The sequence below is a fragment of the Balaenoptera ricei genome, chromosome 2 (assembly GCF_028023285.1).
Source record: "Balaenoptera ricei isolate mBalRic1 chromosome 2, mBalRic1.hap2, whole genome shotgun sequence".
NCBI lineage: Eukaryota > Metazoa > Chordata > Mammalia > Artiodactyla > Balaenopteridae > Balaenoptera > Balaenoptera ricei.
This window is the reverse complement of record NC_082640.1, coordinates 172,896,782-172,914,374: the sequence shown is the minus strand read 5'-3', so window position 1 is coordinate 172,914,374 and position 17,593 is coordinate 172,896,782. Positions and strand designations below refer to the sequence as shown.

General features: G+C 35.9%; 1 protein-coding gene across 1 annotated transcript in view; it reads left to right on the top strand.

The window, feature by feature from the left end:
• Positions 1-17,593, top strand: part of PTPN21 (protein tyrosine phosphatase non-receptor type 21) — a 64,124-nt gene that overhangs the window by 11,735 nt on the left and 34,796 nt on the right. Inside the window, exon 3 of the mRNA XM_059914779.1 lies at positions 14,886-15,055. Within this exon, the coding sequence (XP_059770762.1) occupies positions 14,886-15,055 (170 nt within the window). The remainder of the gene's footprint in view (positions 1-14,885; positions 15,056-17,593) is intronic.

Sequence of the window (17,593 nt, the reverse complement as noted above, 5' to 3'; positions counted from 1 at the left end):
CCCCCACTTCCCCTGCAAATGCCTGTTTTGAATGGCCTTTATCTTTAGATCTCAAGAAAGGCCATATGGGGTATTCATTTCCTCACTTGGACAATTAATGTTAAGGAAAAAAAATCTCCCTTCAAGGAGGAAAGGGAGGAGGTTGTGAATGGTAGTTCCTTTATTGTACCTCTGAGGGTAGATCCAAGTCTGTCTTCCCTACCAAACAGCACCTTTGTGCCCACCTAGGCAGTAGGTATGTGACAGTTCTCCAGTGAATGAATGGATGACTCATATTTCCTTCATGCATTAACCAAATCCCCCCCGGCCAGGTGTTGAGCGCTGTACTTCATTGGTCTTGTCAGATACACACCCTACCTGAACATGGCATTTTCTTTTCTGTTAACAAAGCCTTTGCTCATATCACTGTCTTAACAATATGTTGGTTTAGCAAATATTTTCCTATTTGGTTCTCCAAGCAGTTTGTTCATAAATAAATGTCACTTGGATTTATCTTTTAATGAACTGACAGGATACCCAGAGGCAATTTAAATTCTTAAGAATCAGTTTAAGATGTTAATTTCAAAAAAAAAAAAAAGAAAGAAAAAGAAAAGATGTTAATTTCACTAGACAAAACATGCATGTCACAAATCCTATATGAGAAGTAGCAACATGTTACAGAAATAACTTCTATCAAGGGTCTGTGCCACCTTATATAGATCATCCAAATGAAATCACTAACAGGTGTGCAGAGTTTTTATTTATAAATAGGACAGAGTAATTGTGTTATTTTGAACAAGCTTTAACTGAGCAGGCTAAGAAGATACACAAGTAATTTCATGCTGGGTGGAAACAGCTCATTTCCTTGTGAATATAAAAACAACTTGTCTGCTCAGTCATGTTACAATTGTTTAGACGGCTCAGACTTTGACTTAACAAACTAATTTCGATATCAAGTGGATTTTTAGCAGATTGAACTTTGTACCAACCATCAAATTCAACTGCAGTTGGCAAAGCAAGGGGTTTTGTAGGCAACAAGGTGGAGTTTTGGTGCTAGTTGAATATGGGTTCAAATCCCTGTATACTACCTGTGCGGCCCAAGGAAACCAACTTAACTTCTCTGGATTTTGATTCTTTCATATATGATACGGGATAGTAACAATAGCTTTCTGTTGGGTACTGACAAGGTGCCTAGCACTGTAGTAGATGCTTTACGTATATTTAATTTAATCCTGAGTTAATTGACTTCCTTCCTCCTCCCACCAGCTCAGAGATGGAGTGGACCAAAGATGGGCAGTGTCCAGACCAAGGGGAGGTCCTGATGCAGGACACTTGTTGTAGTATAGAGTTATTTTTCTTTAGTCATTTCCGTTTTCTTTTTCATCATGTAAATTTGTTCATTGGTTGGAATAATTTACGGAGAAAGATGGATTGGAGAAAAATGACTCAAGGTGTTGTTACTAAGTCAGCCAATTAAGTTCACAGCTATACCACTGAGAATAAAGATATTCCTTATAATACCCTTTCTCTTCCTCCCAGAGTTTGGAGTGAATCATCTAGAAAATAACCTTAATTCTCACCCATATTTTGCAAATGCATATTTGTTTGTACTTTTATTTCTGGCACGTATTTTGAAGTCAGATTTATGTTTGAATGGTGACTTAAGGAAAAGAACACTTCTAAATTCTATATTGCAGTAGGATAACAGAAAGAAAAATGAAGCATGTTTAATAATGAAGACTATATCTAAAACTCCATATTATTATTTGTACAATATGTGTGACCCATTGCTAGAGTGCAGACTTCACTGTCCATTACAGTACCCCCTGGGCCTGGCTGGGGCAACTAGCAAGTGACAGCCCCCAGCTAGAGTTCAGGTCTTTCAGCTGCAGGTTTAACACTTTTCCCTCAACGACACTCTACTTTTCCTTTGAGCCATTGCCATTTTCCTAAAGAAAAGCAATCCAATTGTTGTATTTTTTTTAAATAATTTATTTTAAAAGGAAAGAAAGAGAAAGAAAAATTGCCAAAGAGAAAGCCCCATTAGTGAAGGAAGCATTTAAGTGTAGAATTTTCTGTACTACAGAAGATGTAATATGAAATTTTATACTGTTTAAGGGGACTTAAACTCTGATAATAAGAGTTAATATTACTTGAGCACTTATTGTGTATGAAACATTGTTTTAAGCGCTTTTCATGTTTTTGCTTATTTTGATCCCCAACAATCCTATGAGTGAGGTACTCGTATCCATCTTAATTTTACAGATGGTGAACAGAGACAAAGAGTTTTTAAGTAACTTGCTCATGGTTATGTGGCAGAGACCACAACGGGACTAGTTCTTCTGCCTTCTTGATCAGCATCTTTCCTCCCAGTATGTGACCTTGGGCCAGTGACAGGTGGCCTGCCACAGAGCGCGTGCCCTTAAGGACAGCCTGGCACAGTGCAGCCTCCCAAATCTGATGGAGATTGTTTAAAGTACTCTTGAGATTTGTTATCTTTTATTTTAATTACTACTACAATTTATTTTGTTTAAAATATGTTTTTGAAGTCACATCAGGCAAAGAAAGATAAGTCTGAGAAGGAACATGAATCGTGATTAGGCCACAAGACACGGCTGGGAATGTCTGAAGTGCTGAGGGCAGAGCTGTTTGATAGGAAGCCTTTTGCGAGCTTGTTCCCTGGCAGAGTTGGAAGTAGCAGTCTGATGAAATACACCCCAGGAGAGCTCCCTGCTGAGAGATTTTCCAAAGCAAGATCTGGTTGCACTGCTGTTGGATGAACTTGGGGGCTTCTGGAGTCAGAATCTGCATCCAGACAAGAAAAAGTGGTAGAACCAGTGAGCCTGTTGAAGCGCTTGCTGCCTTTATTGATAGAGCTGGATCACTGCGATTTAGCTGCTGTGCACACAGGTATTATTTCCACCTGTTACAGCAGTTCACACCACCCAAGTGTTTCCGTTCTACCATCTGTGAATTATGAGCATGGGGACAGGGCCACTATAAATTGTTATTCCACTTTTAATTCCTCTTCTGCAAGTCATGATTCTATCATTTAACCTTTGCATCTGTTTTTTTTAATTGAGACTTTTATCATTATATCCCTTGAATATAGGGTAATTGGATATAGGATAATAGAGAATAATTTCTATTACCCTTGATAGCACATACATATTAATGGTAGTTCATCCTCTTCTACTTTTAAGTGTAATGAAAATATCTTATGTATTTTTAAGTAGAACTTCTAATAAAATATAACTGGTGTTATGGTACTTAAACAATTAAAAAATATCAAGTGTATGTTTTTGAGTTATGTACCTCCAACCCCCCACCCCATTCCTTGATCCTCAATGAGGAACATGTAAAAGGGAATCCATTAGAGCCTTAAGTGTGGCCTTTATTAAATGGAACTTTATATTATTGACAAAAAAGAGAAGTAGCTTTTTTATATTAAAAAGGGAAACAGTTTTACTCTTTTCTTGGAGTATTTGTGTATATGGAAGAAGTATTTGCTATAAGTAGAAAACCACCTCATAAATATGTGGGGTAAAAAGTTATTTCTTGTATGATGAAACCATGATTTGCAAATTTTGGTTAATGAAGAAAAAACAAATACAGCTTTTAGTAACAGAAGTCTATGAGTTTCTTCATGTGTATCTGTGTAGGATTTTAACCACGAAAGTAATTTCCCTGATTTTATCATCCTCAGCTTTTTCATGGTAATACCATTGAGAACAGTGGAGCTGCTATACATATATTTTTTTAAGGCAATGGAAAATATGTTGGGTAATATTCTTTAAGACAATAGATATTAAATGTGACTAGATTCTTTCTTAAAATGTATAAGGCCCATATTCATTTATAGTTTTGGGGGGGGGGTTATAATTTTTTTTTTTTTTTTTGGCCACACTGTGCAGCATGTGCGGTCTGGGATCTTAGTTCCCCGACGAGGGATCGAACCTGTGCCCCCTGCAGTGGAAGTGCGGCTTAACCACTGGACTGCCGGAGAAGTCCTCACTTAAAGTTTTAAAATCCTTTCTAATTCCCTTTATCTCTCTGTGGCCCTCCTCCCCCAACATCATAACCATTTCTTTTTTCTTTTTTTTTCGCCGAGGCATGTGGGATCTTATTGTAGTTCCCTGACCAGGGATTGAACCTGTGCCCCCTGCAGTGGAAGTACAGAGTCCTAACCACTGAGGCACCAGGGAATTCCCCATAACCATTTCTATATAACATAAAACAGCTATAATTTTAACCTGAGAGAAGTGAATGTCAGAAAAATAAGCAGCTATTCCTAAATATACCCATTTCAGCCCTTCTTTTCATTTTTACATTGTGTGGTTACAACTTCTAAAAATATTGCTCACACTACTAACTGTCTATGGTGAGACAAGATAGAAGGAATAACTAAGACTTGAGTTCAAGAAAACATGAAAAATATTTTTTTCCTGTGACTTAATTGAAATATAAAAACTGGAATATGGGCCAAATTAGACTGAGGTTATCTGTTTTTTTCACTGTCCTCTCAATAAAAAGAGAACAGCTACTATTTATTCATTGCCCTAAAACACAGGCATTTGTGAATTAAGCTAATAAGCAAGCCCCAAAAGGCCCAAATTTAGGAGATTTGAACAAAAAGAAATCTATCTAATTCATTTCTTGGAATGGCATATAAGAAATGATCCTGCAATATAACAAACTACTTAACTAAAATGATTGAAGAATGGGAGGCTCTGTTTTACCCTCAGTTTCGTGGGTCCTAAAACAAAGTGACCTTGTACGTGGTAGTACAAATAGAGAACATCAGCCTTTGATGTTGAAAGTATGTGCGGTAACATCTGTTATTTCTGTCATTTTTGTGTAGTAAAATGTTGTATGTACTAAATTTTCCTGTTTAATTCTAGCTTACTCTTTAAAAACGTGTTTGACATTTTAATTTTATAATTGAATATCTTTCTTCATAGCACTTATCAGTATCTAACTTCTCAGATAATTTTGCTTGTCTTTCTCCTCCTACTGGAATGTAAGTTACTTGAGAGCAGGAATTGTGTTCTTTTGTTCAGTGCTGTATCCCTACCACCCAGAAGAGTGTTTGACTCACAGTAGGCATTCAATCAATATTCATTGAATGAAAAGATGAATCTTTCTAAGACTTTAGTCCATTTTTCTTAGAAAGTATATTTTTTGAAGAATGATCTTATTGTGTTTCAGGATCATTGTTTCTTCATAGCATCTTATTGTCCAGGATGGTAAGCAGAAAAGCTGTGAGCAGTCCTCTATGTAAATAGTGATCCCAATTCATGTCCTGGACTTTCTTTCAAGAAATTCGCTTACCGTTTTACTTTTTTCCTGAAAGTTAAATGCTCCAATAACAACAACAAAATCTGGTCATTTGAGGACTTCAGTTACTTGGGCTTCAGTTTAATAAGTTTCAGTATAATTTCAAGACTAAGATGTACTGTTGATTGTCATCTTCTTGAATCCTCATATGTGTAGAGTACAGTGATATTGTATATTGTAACCTTGACTGTCAAATAGGTAATGTATTGTTTAACCAATGATAGAAGAAAATGGATTGAAATTAAACAGAAAAGAAAAAAAAATACTGTCTGCTTTGAGGCATTGTGACCATCACACTATCTGTCAAAAGGAAGAAGTGCAGTGCTTCATTATTTATGGCACACACCGTGTAGAGGTAAGCTCTAGACTTGAATTAGGTTAATACTCGTTAACTGCCCTTGTTAGATGATCTCTGCCAGGGATAGACTTTATCTAGTGCTGTCTCCTCTCATCTCCCTCCTGATGAAAAGTCTTCTGACTTCTGCCTAGTCTAAGAAAAGCATCAGGATAGAATTATAGTTGCAATTTTATATGGGATTAACTTTTATCAAACTCAATGCATCAGTGGCTTAAAAAACCCTTTGGCTAATTTGTATGTCCCTGTACTTTAAAAATAGTACAACTAAAAAGACTCTTAAAATAATTAGACAAGAAATGACTTGTTTTTGGAAAGAGTTTACATTCTGACAGGATTTGGACCTGCTTATAATAGCTGGTGTCTCTTTAAATGACTGTGATTTGGGGCACTGCACCTTTTATCCAAGCTCTAAGATTTGTAAACTGTCTTTTCATCTGAACAGAAAGCTGAATTATCAAAGTCACCTTGTTCTCAGAGTAAATGTTAGTTCTTTTAAAGTAAGTCAACTATGTTGTGTCTGGAAAGAAGCCAAGTTTTGTAGCTGTGCAACTTTTGTTTTTATTGTAGTTTGCATAGCAGGCACAGTTATCTGTACAATTTTAGGGAAGTAGCTATGAAACATTTAAACAGCTATGGAAAAATCATTGAATAACTATGAAAACTCCTGATATGTTTGTTCAGAACAAAATAGGAAAGGGTGAATATAAACATGACAGTGAGGAAGTTTCACAAAAATTATTCGGTGATAATTGAGGATTGATCTAGAGGATGCTAGAAAACTCAGATATTTAGAGGCTTCAGTTGGAATGAGTTTCCCACAGGTCAAGTCAGCTTGCTTTGATCACAGTGGGAGTAGAGAGAGCTGTGAGAAAGAGAAGCCAAATGGAGGTAAAGTTTCTTATTGGGAAAGGTACTGGGTAGTTAGGAGTGGTGGTAGGCATGAACCAAAAACCATTTTTAAAAAATTATTTAAATATTCATTTATTTTAAATATTTATTTTAATATTTATATTAAATATAAATATGTATTGATGTTTATCTTAATTTTAAAAAATATTTATTTATTTTTGCTGGGTCTTAGTTGTGGCACGTGGGATCTTCGTTGCAGCATGTGAACTCTTAGTTGCGGCATGCATGTGGGATCTAGTTCCCCGACCAGGGATCAAACCCGGGCCCCCTGCATTGGGAGCGCAGAGTCTTACCCACTGGACCACCAGGGAAATCCCCCAAAAGCAAATTATTAAACGCTGGTTTATGGGGAAATTTTTATTACAATTAAACCAAGCCCATAAACAATACAGGATGTGCGTAACCCCAAAAATTTGGACTCAAGGAAGCGAAAACATGATTCTGAGGAAATATCTAGATCAAGTAATGACTGGTAATAGTTGAAATTTAAGGCACACAGGGAGCCTGTCTGTACCAAAGTTTTTGTATTTAAAAAATAAATAAGTAAAAGGTCCCGGTAACTTTAAATAAAAGGAAGACATTAGTTTGACTATTATTTGGACATTTTTATTTTCATGGAAGAAGCATAATTGACTCAAGTTTTGTTCTGCTTTCTCAGACACACCTAAAGAGATCCTATCTGCTAAATTTAATGTACTCATAGCAAATGTTCTGAGTGCTTTTAAGTCTTATCAGCACAATTAAAACTTGCAAAGTACTTTACCACAACTTTTTGAGGAAGGCAGGGTCCGTGTTATTTTCCCTATGGATAAGCTGAGACTCAGTGAGGAAGTGACTTGCTCAAGAGCTGGTGAATGGTGGAGCCAGGATTCAGAAGCCAAGCCTTTGGACCATCAGTCTGTGCTCTTGGCACTACACCGTGCTAGTGGCAGCTATGGGAATTGCAATAGTCCCCTGGAGGAAATATCAATAGAAATAACAGCAGTTCCCCAAACAGCAAAAAATTGAAATATCTTTTATGGCTTTGGAAAATATGGTTGAACTTACAAGTGAAGTAATGAAACCACAGTTGGCTCAAGTACTGTTAAGCTGTATATAAAATAAGTTATTTTTCTAACTATATTTGGGAAATGAAGTAACTAACTTTGGCTTATAACTAAGGAGAACTCTTTGGTCCAGACTTTTTTTTTTTTCTTAATTTATTTATTTTATTTTTCGCTGGGATGGGTCTTCATTGCCGTGCGCGGGCTTTCTCCAGTTGCGGTGCGCAGGGGCTACTCTTTGTTGCGGTGCGCGGGCTTCTCATTGCGGTGGCTTCTCGTTGCGGAGCACGGGCTCCAGGTGCACAGGCTTCAGTAGTTGTGGCTAGTGGGTTCTAGAGCGCGGGCTCAGTAGTTGTGGAGCACGGGCTTAGTTGCTCCGCAGCATGTGGGAACCTTCCGGACCAGGGCTCGAACCTGTGTCCCCTGCGTTGGCAGGTGGATTCTTAACCACTGCGCCAACAGGGAAGCCCCCATTTTTAATACATTTATTTTATTTTTCAAACTATTTTTAATGCCAATTTTTAGAAAGCTTTATAAACTTCTCTACCCCTCAGTGTCTACAAAAGGACACTGACTAATTTTTAGCAACAATGGTTGTTATTAAATACATGACTAATTAATGTTTAGAGTTATTTGTTCCTTTGAAAAATAACTCCAGGCTACTTTGCCTTTGTAATTCTTTATAACTTCCTTTGAAAGGGTTTTTGTTTGTATGTGTTCTCTCTTGGTGAAACAGTGTTACCCATCACTTCCTGCTGCTGCCAACATGCTATTTAACAAGTCTTTCCCTTTTGTCTTTTTTTTTGGCTGCACTGCAGGCTTGTGGGATCTTAGTTCCTCAACCAGGGATCGAACCCAGGCCCAGGGCAGTGAAAGTACATAGAATCCTAAACACTGGACTGCCAGGGAATTTCCATAATTTGTCATCTTTTAATCTGATTTTAATTGGATAACCAGATTACTAAACTCATTACAAGTATGTGTAAAAAAAAAGAAAAAAAAGTTCCGTAAAAGAGGAAGGAGAAAGTTCTTCTTTGTCAAGGGCATATACTTTATTGCTTTGATTTTGACAAATTTTTCATTACTCAAACACATTTTTGCTTATTCAGTGTTTTTCATTTATGTTCAGATAGTTGAGTTTGCCAGGTATTTGTCAAACTGTACAAAATCTTGACCTAAGTATAGATATTAGAAAATAGAAAATATAATTAACCCATAGCTAGGTTCATCTATTTCTGGTTCATTTTTTTCCCCTTAGACTTTTTCAAATACACTGAATATGATGTATTTAAACATTTAAAAATAAAGTTTTAAAATTCTGTATTTGATTTTGAGTGGTTCTGATCTTCAAAAATATCTTTTTTGAGATGAAATTCACACAACAGAAAGTTAACCATTTCAAAGTAAACAATTCAATGGCATTTAGTACATTCACAATACTACCTCTATCTAGTTCCAAAACAGTTTTATTACCCTAAATGGAAATCCTCTACCTATTAAGCAGTTACTCCCCATTCCTCCCTACTTCCACACCTCACAACCACCAGTCTACTGTCTGTCTCTGTGGATGTATCTATTCTGGACATTTCCTTTAAATGGAGTTATACAACATGTGACCTTTTGTGACTGTCTTCTTTCACTTAGCATAATGTTTCTGAAGTCCATCCATGTTGTAACATGTGTCTACTTTTTAAAAAAATGATTGAATAATGTTCCATTGTATGTATATTCCGTAATTATCTTTTCATCTACTGATGGACATTTGGCTTGTTTCCACCTTTTGGCTATTGCAAATAGTCCTGCTATAAACATGTGTTTACACGTATTTGTTTGAGTACCTGTTTTTAGTTCTTTCAGGAAAATATATAGGAGTGGAATTGCTGTGTCACATGGTAATTATATGTTTAATTTTTTGAGGAACTGCTAAATTGTTTTCCATAGCAGGTGAACCACTTTACATTCGTACCAGCAATATACAAGGGTTCCAATTTCTCCACTTCCTCAGCAAGACTTATTTTCTATTTTAAGTTATAGCCATCCTAATGGGTGTGGAGTGGTATCTCATTGTGGTTCTGGGTTGGTTTTCACTAATGGTGATTGAGCATTTTTTCATGTGTTTCTTGGCCATTTGTATATGTTCTTTGGAGAAATATCTATTGAAGTCCTTCGCCTGTTTTTAAAAATGAGTTGTTTGTCTTTTTGTTGTTGTGTGAGTTCTTTATATATTCTAGATTCTAGACCCTTATCAAATATATGATTTGGAAATATTTTCTCCCATTCTGCAGGTTGTCTTTTTGCTTTCTTGATTTGGTTCTTTGATGCACACAGTTTTAAATTTTGATGAAGTCAAATATATCTGTTTTTCCCTTTGTTGCTCATACTTTTGGCATCATATCTAAGAATCTATTTCCAAATTCAGGGTCATGAAGGTTTACTCCTATGTTTTCTTCTCAAGAGTTTTATGGTTTAGTTCTTACATTTAGGTCATTGATCCAGATTGAGTTAATTTTTGTATATGGTGTGAGGTCAGGGTCTAGCTTCATTCTCTTGATTGCAGATCTTTAATTGTCCCAGAACCATTTGTTGAAGAGACTGTTTTTTTCTCCACTGAATAGTCTTGGTACTCTTGTTGAAAATCAGTTGACCATAGATACATGGATTTATTTCTGGACTCAGTTCCATATCACTGATCTAAACGTCTCTCCTTATACTGGTATCTCACTGTTTTGATTATGGTAGCTTAGTAGTAAGTTTTAAAATTAGCAAGTGTGAGTGTCCCAACTTTGTTCTTTTTTGATATTGTTTTGCCTATTTGGGTCCCCTTGCAGTTCACATGAATCTGAGGATTGGCTTTTCCATTTCTGTGAAAAAGACTCTTGGAAGTTTGATAGGGATTGCATTTGAACCTGTAGGTCACTTTAGGTAGTGTTGCCATCTTAATATTAAGTGTTCCAATCCGTGAACACAGAATATCTTTCCATTTAATTTCTTTCAGCAATGTTTTGTATTGTTCAGTATACACATCTTTTCACCTCCTTGGTTAAATTTATTTCTAGGTATTTTATTCTTTTGGATGCTATTATAAATGGAATTGTTTTCTTAATTTCCTTTTTGAATTTTCTGTTGCTGGTATGTGGAATCCATACTGATTTCTGCATGTTGATCTTGAACCTTGCAACTTTGCTGAGTTTATTGGCTCTAGTAGTTTTGTTGTTGTTGTTTGTTTTTTTGGTAGGGGCTTTTTTGGGATTTTTAAAAATATAGAATCATGTCATCTGTGCATGGAGATGGTTTTACTTCTTCCTTTCCAGTTTGGATGCTTTTATTTCGTTTTCTTACCTAATTGCTTTGGCTAGAATTTCCAGTACAGTGTTGACTAGTGGTCTTGAACATGGGCATACTTGTCTTGTTCCTGATCTTAGGGGAAAAGCTTTCAATCTTTTACCATTCAGTGTGATGTTAGCTGGGGATTTTCATAAATGCTTTCAAGAAGTTCTCTTGTATTCCTAGTTTGAGTATTTTGATCATGAAAGAGTGTTGGGTTTTGTCAAACGCTTTTTCTGTGTCAATTGAGATGGTTTTTTTTTCCCTTCGTATCAATAATATGTCACATTGATTGTTTTTTTTATGTTGCACTCCTGGGTTGAGTCCCACTTGGTCATGATGTATAATCTTTTCAGTATGCTGTTGGATTCAGTTTGCTAGTATTTTGTTGAGGATTTTTGCACCTATAGTTATAAGGGATATTGGTCTATAGATTTCTTTTCTGGTGGTGTCTTTTGTCTGGCTTTGGTATCAGGATAATGCTGGCCTATAGAATGAGAAAGGAAATGTTCTCTGCTTGTCTTTGATTCCCCCTCCCCCTTTGTTTTCTTTATGGATAGGTTTAAATTTTTTTGCGGGGGGAGGGAATTAATTATCCGGCTTCTCAAGGTTGTCATCCAAGACAAATACCCCAAAGTGGACTTATACAGAAAATTCTATGCCTGACGAAATTTAATCACAACATTTTATTGCTCAAACTCTACGTACTCATCTTAGAAACAAACCATATTATATTATAAAATCTCTGGAATCAGACGTTGTTATTTCAGTATGTATGTGTAGAAATTCTAAGAAAGCATTGAATCCAAGGGTTCTAATATTATGAGATTTTAGTTACTCATATGCATATAAACATTTCTTGGAGCAATTTTAGAAATATGATACCTCCTTGGAAGTATTTACAAGATATAAACTTTATTTTGGCTAGCCTGAACTACTACTTAAGAGAGAACTTGAACACAGGGACAGGTACCAAAGCAAATACTTTACTACAACATAAAGTGGGTTAATGTTCAAATGTCTAAAATCTTAGACTTTCCTATGACTAAAATAGCTAATCAATAAATAATTTGCTAAATCTATGTTCAGCTGTTTGCACAAAGTTCTTGCTACTCCTTTATAAGGTATATAATTTGTAAATAAAAAAGCTAATTATAATGCAGTTTTACAAATGTACTTCTTGATTTTCTATGCATATGTGGCATAATAAATGCATTGCTAAAATAAATAAACTTAGCAGATTTTTAAGAGTTTATTTCTTCTAGAATGTGCTTATTTTTAGAATGCCAGCAGATTATTCAGATATTTTTGTATATCATGATCAGTTCACAAAAGGTGCAGCCACAAATTATATAATAAACCTATAGTTTTATAATTCTATTTAAATTTTTGTGTTTGGAGGATTCAGATCCAGCTAGATTTAAAGGGAAAAGTAATGTTTACAAAGAGTATTTTTAAGACCTTTTAATTTTGATTAAAAGTGATATGCCGTTATGACCAAAAGTTTTAGATTCTAAAGAATGCCCAGTCTTCTGTGTTTATGGCAAAAAATAAATATTTATAGAATTAAGTGCATAGCAGTGGTATGTTTTATAGACCAATCATGGTACATGCAGTCTAGTTCTAAAATAGAACACAAACCATAAATACAATGAACAGAAATGTATTGTGTTGTAATCAATCCAAATAAATGTAATTAGAAAGCTTTTTTTGGCAGGGTCTTTAATCGATTTTGTTGGTGTTTAGCAGAGTGGGTGAAACTAAATAATCTTTTATAAATATAGTGGTTTTCTAGTGGCAAAATGCATTCATATGTGTTTCACATTTAGGTCTCATGATGGAGTTATGAGGGAGGTATACCTTATTTTACACTTGAGAAAACCGAATTGTACTGATTGACTTTTCCACTTCACAGTGAGCAAGTATTGGAAATTAAACCCAGGACTTTGGACTTTTAGCAACATCTTTCTGTTACCAGATTTTTATTTTTTGTAAGTTGCAGTTCTGAAGAAAGAAGGAATAGAAATAGTACCTGTTTTCCAAAAATGTGATACTGTTCTTTTCCTACAGCTAACATATAATTTATTTTATAAACATAATCATAACTTCAGAAAATAACAACAGTAGGACTCAGACTTTGTGCTGTATTAAAGTGTGTTTGGATCTTCGAAAATAATGATTTCCACGCAGCTTTTCGAGGATAGGTTGTTCATATGACTATCTCCTACATAACATTGGAGGGGGGTGGTGTGCTGTAGTGCAATGATTTTCAAACTTTAATGGGTACGAGAATTACTTGAGAGTTTAATAGCTCTGTAGGGCTCACTGCTCTCCAGGTAATTCTGGTAGAGGTGGTCCAAGGACAGCACTTGGAGAAACACTGGTTTTAGAGTTTAACACACACAACAAGTATCTATTTGATAAGGTAACGGGGGTGATTTAATCTATGACATTGTTCTAGTTCTTGGAACAGAACCTGGTCCAACATAGTAGATGTTCAAAATATTCCATTCGTATGTGATGACTTGGGTGGCAACTGAGAAGCAGGAGAATATTCATTCTTTCATTCAAAATTTACTGAATTCCTGCACTATTCTAGCCGTTTGGGTATAAAGGGAAAATGGATACATTTCTCACTCTTGTTGAGTTTCTTTGATTAATAGACTCATTTTAAAGGTATGGTTCTTCCTTTGTAAAAAATTGTAAGATAAAATTATTGATATTGAGGACATGTTTTAATATTGAGGTCACTTTTTCTCTGTAAATTAAAAACTCATTTTTTGAGGATTACAGGTTAAAGAAATGGCCTGAGTGTTAGTTCTTGTTTTATTGTTGCTCTAAAGCTATATTATCCAGTATAATGGCCACTAGATGTTTGCGGTTATTTAAGTCAGTTAAAATTAAGTAACATTGGGAATTTGGTGCCTCAGCTGCACTAGCCACATTTCAAGTCCCCAGTAGCCACATGTGTGTTACACTGGAGAGTGCAGATACAGAGGAGTCCCATCATCGTAGGAAGTTCTATTTGACAGTGTTACTCTAAGAATCTAGAACAAAGCAGTGATTTTTCCATTGCCTTGATCTGTAAATGGATTTTTGAGGTAAATATTAGCAGTGGCCTGAGGCTGTCATTTCAGCCCTTAAGTGCATTAGCACTTTTTCAGGTTGACGAGGCCCAGGGTTAGGATTGATTTACCAGAACAGTTTATTACACAGCAACTAAGATTTGAATGCTCATATCTGGGCATTTTTCTTAAACCTCCGAGTAAGACACTTAAGTTATTTTACTGCTTTAGGTATATAGCTTTTCTCGTGGTGTATGTGTATGTGTGTGTGTGTGTGTGTGTGTGTGTGTATGTGTGTATTTACCTCCTTGGCATTACAGTTGCTTAAATTTGTATCTAGTGAACTTTGCAGGGGGCAAAGAAAAGTTGCAATTACATCTTTATTACTAGAATTTTTGGTATTTACATGAAATAATTTATTCATAGATGCCAAATTTGAACGTAGTGACAAGTTGGATTAACGCTAGTCCGAATTCAACTAGGTCAAACCCCAGTTATGCTTATTATAAAATATTAATTACGGTAATGTAGTATTTTGATAATTTAAAAACTAAACATTTTACGTTTTTTTGTTGAACTTATGTAAAATCCTCTAGCACCTGCTGCATTCTGATGTCTAGACATTTTTCTATGCAGTGTTCAAGAAATAGTCTGCAAGCATAACTGACTTTTCGCCTCTATTTCCTGAATGAGTATCTAGATAGAGATAGGTCTTGCCTCCTTTTTTTTTTTTCCCCTTCAGGTTTTGCTGTGGTCCCTTTCTGAGAAGAGAAGCAATAGGAGACTGTCACTTGGTCCCAGGTCATGGATTAGAGCAATTAAATCCTTTTGTACATTTCTGCTTCCTTCAGTGATTCTCCCTCTTTCCAGATCACTTACTTCAGCCTCTGGTACTACAACAAGCAAAACCAGCGCCGGTGGGTAGATTTGGAAAAACCTCTAAAGAAGCAGCTGGATAAATATGCATTGGAACCTACCGTCTATTTTGGAGTGGTGTTTTATGTGCCTTCAGTTTCACAGCTGCAGCAGGAGATTACCAGGTAAGAAATAATGTGCTGTTTTGTTTCTAGGAAATCCAGTGAAATTAAAAAGGTGAAATTAAGGTTGGAGTCAGGAGATAAGGCTAAACTTTGCCCTCTTGCCCCTGCATTTTTAGCCTCAGTATTACGTGGAGGTGCTGGTATGTGGTGTGTCACAGTGCTTTACTGCATGTTGCATGAGTTATGGGTTCACTGGGCACGAAGGAATGATTAAAAGGAAAAATGATGTTTTTACCCTGGCTGTGAACTCTTCTTGTAGTGATGTCACCTTTAATGTTTTTGTTGAGTTGTTTCTGACCTTTGTAACAATGAAATGAGAGAGGAGATTTTAAAAAATTGTCACAACCCAACACACCCAAAAATCACTCAATTAATAAATAAATTTATTAAAAAAAAAAAAAAAAAAAAAAAAAAAAAGGCAGCAAGGGTAGAGTGTATTAAGGAGTGGGATAGAGGAACTAAATGTTCTTTTTTTTCTTGACAATAACAAAAGAAAAAAACAAGGGATCAAATTTGGATTCTTTTTTTTTTAATTGAAGTATAGTTGATTTACAGTGTTGTGTTAATTACTGCTGTACAGCAAAGTGATTCAGTTATACATATATATATACATTTTTTTTAAAATATTCTTTTCCATTATGGTTTATCATAGGATATTGAATATAGTTTTCTGTGCTATACAGTAGGACCTTTTTGTTTATACCGAATTTGGATTCTTGAGCCTGCCTTTCACATTCTTCAAAATCCACCACTACCTTATCTTTTTAACCCTGTTTAACATTACTTTCGAGCCAAGCTGGACTACTTCTAGTGTGCTGAACATGCTGCATGCCTTTTCACCTTTGTGTCCTAGACCTTTCTTTCATAAATATGTACTGGAATCCTGTTCATCTGATTTTAGTTCAAAAGGCACCTCCTCCATAAAGCTTCTGTGGTCCCTCAGGCTGGAATGAGTTTTGCCTTCTCCAGACTATTCTAGAATTTGCTTGTACTTACGATGGCAGTTGTCACAACCTTTCACTACAGTTATTGGTGTACGTATCTTTTCCTTAGATTTTAAACCCATGTTTTCTTTAATTTTGCCTTTCGCATAATATCTAACACAATGCCTTGCAGATAGTAAGAACCTGGTACTGCCCTGTGTTTGTGGAATATTCTTTTTAAGTACTGAGTTCAGAGTTAATTTTTGGAAGAAGATGAATAACCAAAGAAGCTAGAATCAGGTTGTAGGGATAAGCATGAACTGGCTATAAAACAGATCTGAGACATAAATATTGAAGAGAGAAGTAGAAGCCAGGAGGAATAAACAGCGACTGACCACTTTGACTCATTTATTTAAACATTTATTGAAGATATAATATGGTATGTGAGAATTATATTGGTTACTGTGGGAGATGAATATACAAATGGATATGCTTCACTCTTACTCTGGAGGAGTTGCTCACAATCTGGTAGAACTGACAGTCTATGTAAATGAACAATTACAGTATATTATGATAATACATGCTTTAATTAAAGCACTGGATTCCTAGGGGTGGGATGTGGGGAACATGAACAGGGTGTAAAGAAGTTGACTTTTCACTTGACTTTACAAGGAATTTTCTAGTTAGAGGGAGTAGCTTGTGCAAAGTAGGGGGATAGTAAAAGCAACTGATGTTTTCAGGGAATTTCAGACATTACTTCGAGGGGAGAACAGAGACTTGAGAAAAGGAATGTCCTAGTCGTAAAGTCATAGATCAATAGGGGCAGACATTTTTGAATTTTAATGGATGGGAACAATGAAATGTGCATTTTACGAAGACCACCCATCATGGAAGGTAGATTATAGGTGGCAAGACTATAGGCAGGAGACCAGTTAGGAATGTATATGCCATAATCTAGGCATTAGTCTAGACTGTGGACCTGCTTTCCAGTGATTTGATTTAAGGAAAGAACCAAGAGTATTTAGAGTGGAATATGTGGACAGCATATTCAATAGATAGACTTCTTTAGGTCTTTGAAAGGAGCTGCCTGGGAGAATGTTTCAAGGTTTCTTCTTTGACAAGATCTCAGAGCTACCAGCATTCTATTTGCTGATTGAGGGAAGTCTGTGGGTTCTACTAGCAGGTGGAAGGGGATAAGTGGGATCTAAATCCTTGTTCAAAAGGATGGTGTTCTGGTCAAGTTTTTTGGTAACAAAGAATGGAAACCTCAAAGGTAGCTAAAATAGGATGATGTAAGGACATATGAAATGATTAAAAGGGTGGGCTCTCAGGGGAATTCAAATGTGAACTGTAAGTGGGTTGAACTTCACAGACGTCAAACCTGGAAGAGATTCTGGATTCAAGATGGTTCTATAGACCGTATTGGCAGAGAGTTGCTGGATCTTCGTTCAACACCGTATCCCCAGCATCTAGAACAATGCTTGATGCATAGTAGGCCCTAGTAATTACCTAAGTGAAAAAATAAGAGGAAGGCAGAATAAATCTTCACTATAGAGCTTATCAAAATGGAGAAGTGATACAGATGAAATACTGCTGACTGGCTGAAAGTAGATGA